Source organism: Galeopterus variegatus, unplaced genomic scaffold (assembly GCF_000696425.1).
Source record: "Galeopterus variegatus unplaced genomic scaffold, G_variegatus-3.0.2 Scaffold9251, whole genome shotgun sequence".
Classification (NCBI taxonomy): domain Eukaryota; kingdom Metazoa; phylum Chordata; class Mammalia; order Dermoptera; family Cynocephalidae; genus Galeopterus; species Galeopterus variegatus.
Window position 1 is genome coordinate 73,940 of NW_007735362.1, and position 1,700 is coordinate 75,639.

A 1,700-nucleotide genomic window follows, 5' to 3' on the forward strand; every position below is an offset into this window, starting at 1 on the left:
AAAAAAATTTTTTTTTGATAATTCCAGTCTAAACTTCCAATTTGGTCTCATGTTTTTGTACATTTTATCTTTAATTAAGTAGAGAATTTATTCTTTATGTTAAAGCCACCATTAGTTATGTATGCACATATAGATATGAGAAATGAGATGCAAATCTGCTTATCAATCTTTACTTTGTACAAAAACTCTGAAACTTCTCAATGATTTGAGGTTTCCTGTTACCTAACAATAATGTGTTGAAACATTTTATTGTGTCTGTTTTAAGGTTTTTACATGTACATTGAGACTTCTCGACCCAGATTGGAAGGCGAAAAGGCTCGACTTCTCAGCCCTGTTTTCAGCATAGCTCCCAAAAACCCTTATGGACCTACGAACACAGCATATTGTTTCAGCTTCTTTTATCACATGTATGGACAACATATAGGTGAGATGACAAAAATTGCTGTTTCTTATAAAGAGAAAGGTTCACAGACACACAGCATGGAAACAATTTTAGTCAAATAATTGACTTTTTAAATGACTTACCTGCAAATTGCAAAATAAGATGCTAAGAATTTGTCTCATCATCTAATTTCCCAAATTTAGATTAGAATTCAAAATTTTAGAGTACTACACACCTCTTCTGGAATTCTAATTCAGGCAGACCATCAGTGAGGTAAATTCCTAATGAGATCTTCTTGTGGAATTGACACAGCATAAGTTAGGTAGTTCTATCCAAAGAAATTTGCTTGAATAATAACTCGCTGCCTATTAATGATGGTGAAAAAGAATATTGTCATACTGTGATATTGACAAGTATTTTTAGCACCATCCATGTATGTGGAATATTGTTGTGATTTTTTTTTCTTGTTTGTAAAGTATGCCTAACGTAAATAGTAGGATTTAAGAATGCACTAGGTCCTGAAGAGCACACAAAGATGATGACACATTCCCTGCCCTTAGAGATATCATGCAGTAATTAGGCTAAGATAAGTAAATACAGAACTGTGCTAGAGAGAATGCCACATAACACTGAGAATGGACCTAACAAAACTTCCTGTGGAGAAAGATCATGCAGGTCTACAATTCTTTATGTGCAATTCTAAAATCCAAAAAACCGAACACCATTTTTTTAAAAGTTTAATCATTTTTCAGTACATATTAGCCTGAACTACATGTGTTAGAAATAGATCTACATGTGTCAGAAACCTGAACTGATATAAGCCTTTTTACAGTCTGTTTATCCAAATGAGTGTGAACATTTATACCATTTGCAGCAAAAATATTACTAAATTTAATTGTGGTATTCTGCTCCAGACCATTCTAGCAGATATCACATACAAGAGATATACTCTATTACCTTTGTAATATAAGATAAAATTCTGAATAGTGAAACAGAGCCTGGACAAGGGATTGTGGGTCTGTATCTAGTTGAGGAATGATGCAATGCTTCAAAACAAAGGAAAACATTTCTCCGGGTACTCACGAGGGCTATGTGTTCAATAGGCAGAGATTGGTACAGGGAGGATTAAGGCACTGGTAATGAGTAAGTAAAATGTTGGAAGTTAGGATCACATTAGTGTGTTGATATAAAGTAATAAAAATAATAATACAAATATGTCAATATAAGCTAATAACATTGGGTGCATAATATATACTATTTAGGTGAAGTAATCTTAGGTTTGTGAAATTGAGCATCATTGTCCATCTTTTAAAGTGAA

At 33.1% G+C, this 1,700-nt stretch overlaps 1 protein-coding gene across 1 annotated transcript in view; it reads left to right on the forward strand.

Moving 5' to 3' along the window:
• The window catches only part of LOC103609134 (MAM domain-containing glycosylphosphatidylinositol anchor protein 2), a gene marked incomplete at its 3' end in the record, with an annotated part of 36,052 nt that extends 35,628 nt beyond the window's left edge, over positions 1-424 (forward strand). Inside the window, exon 6 of the mRNA XM_008593492.1 lies at positions 266-424. Within this exon, the coding sequence (XP_008591714.1) occupies positions 266-424 (159 nt within the window). The remainder of the gene's footprint in view (positions 1-265) is intronic.
• Positions 425-1,700: the final 1,276 nt, after the last annotated feature.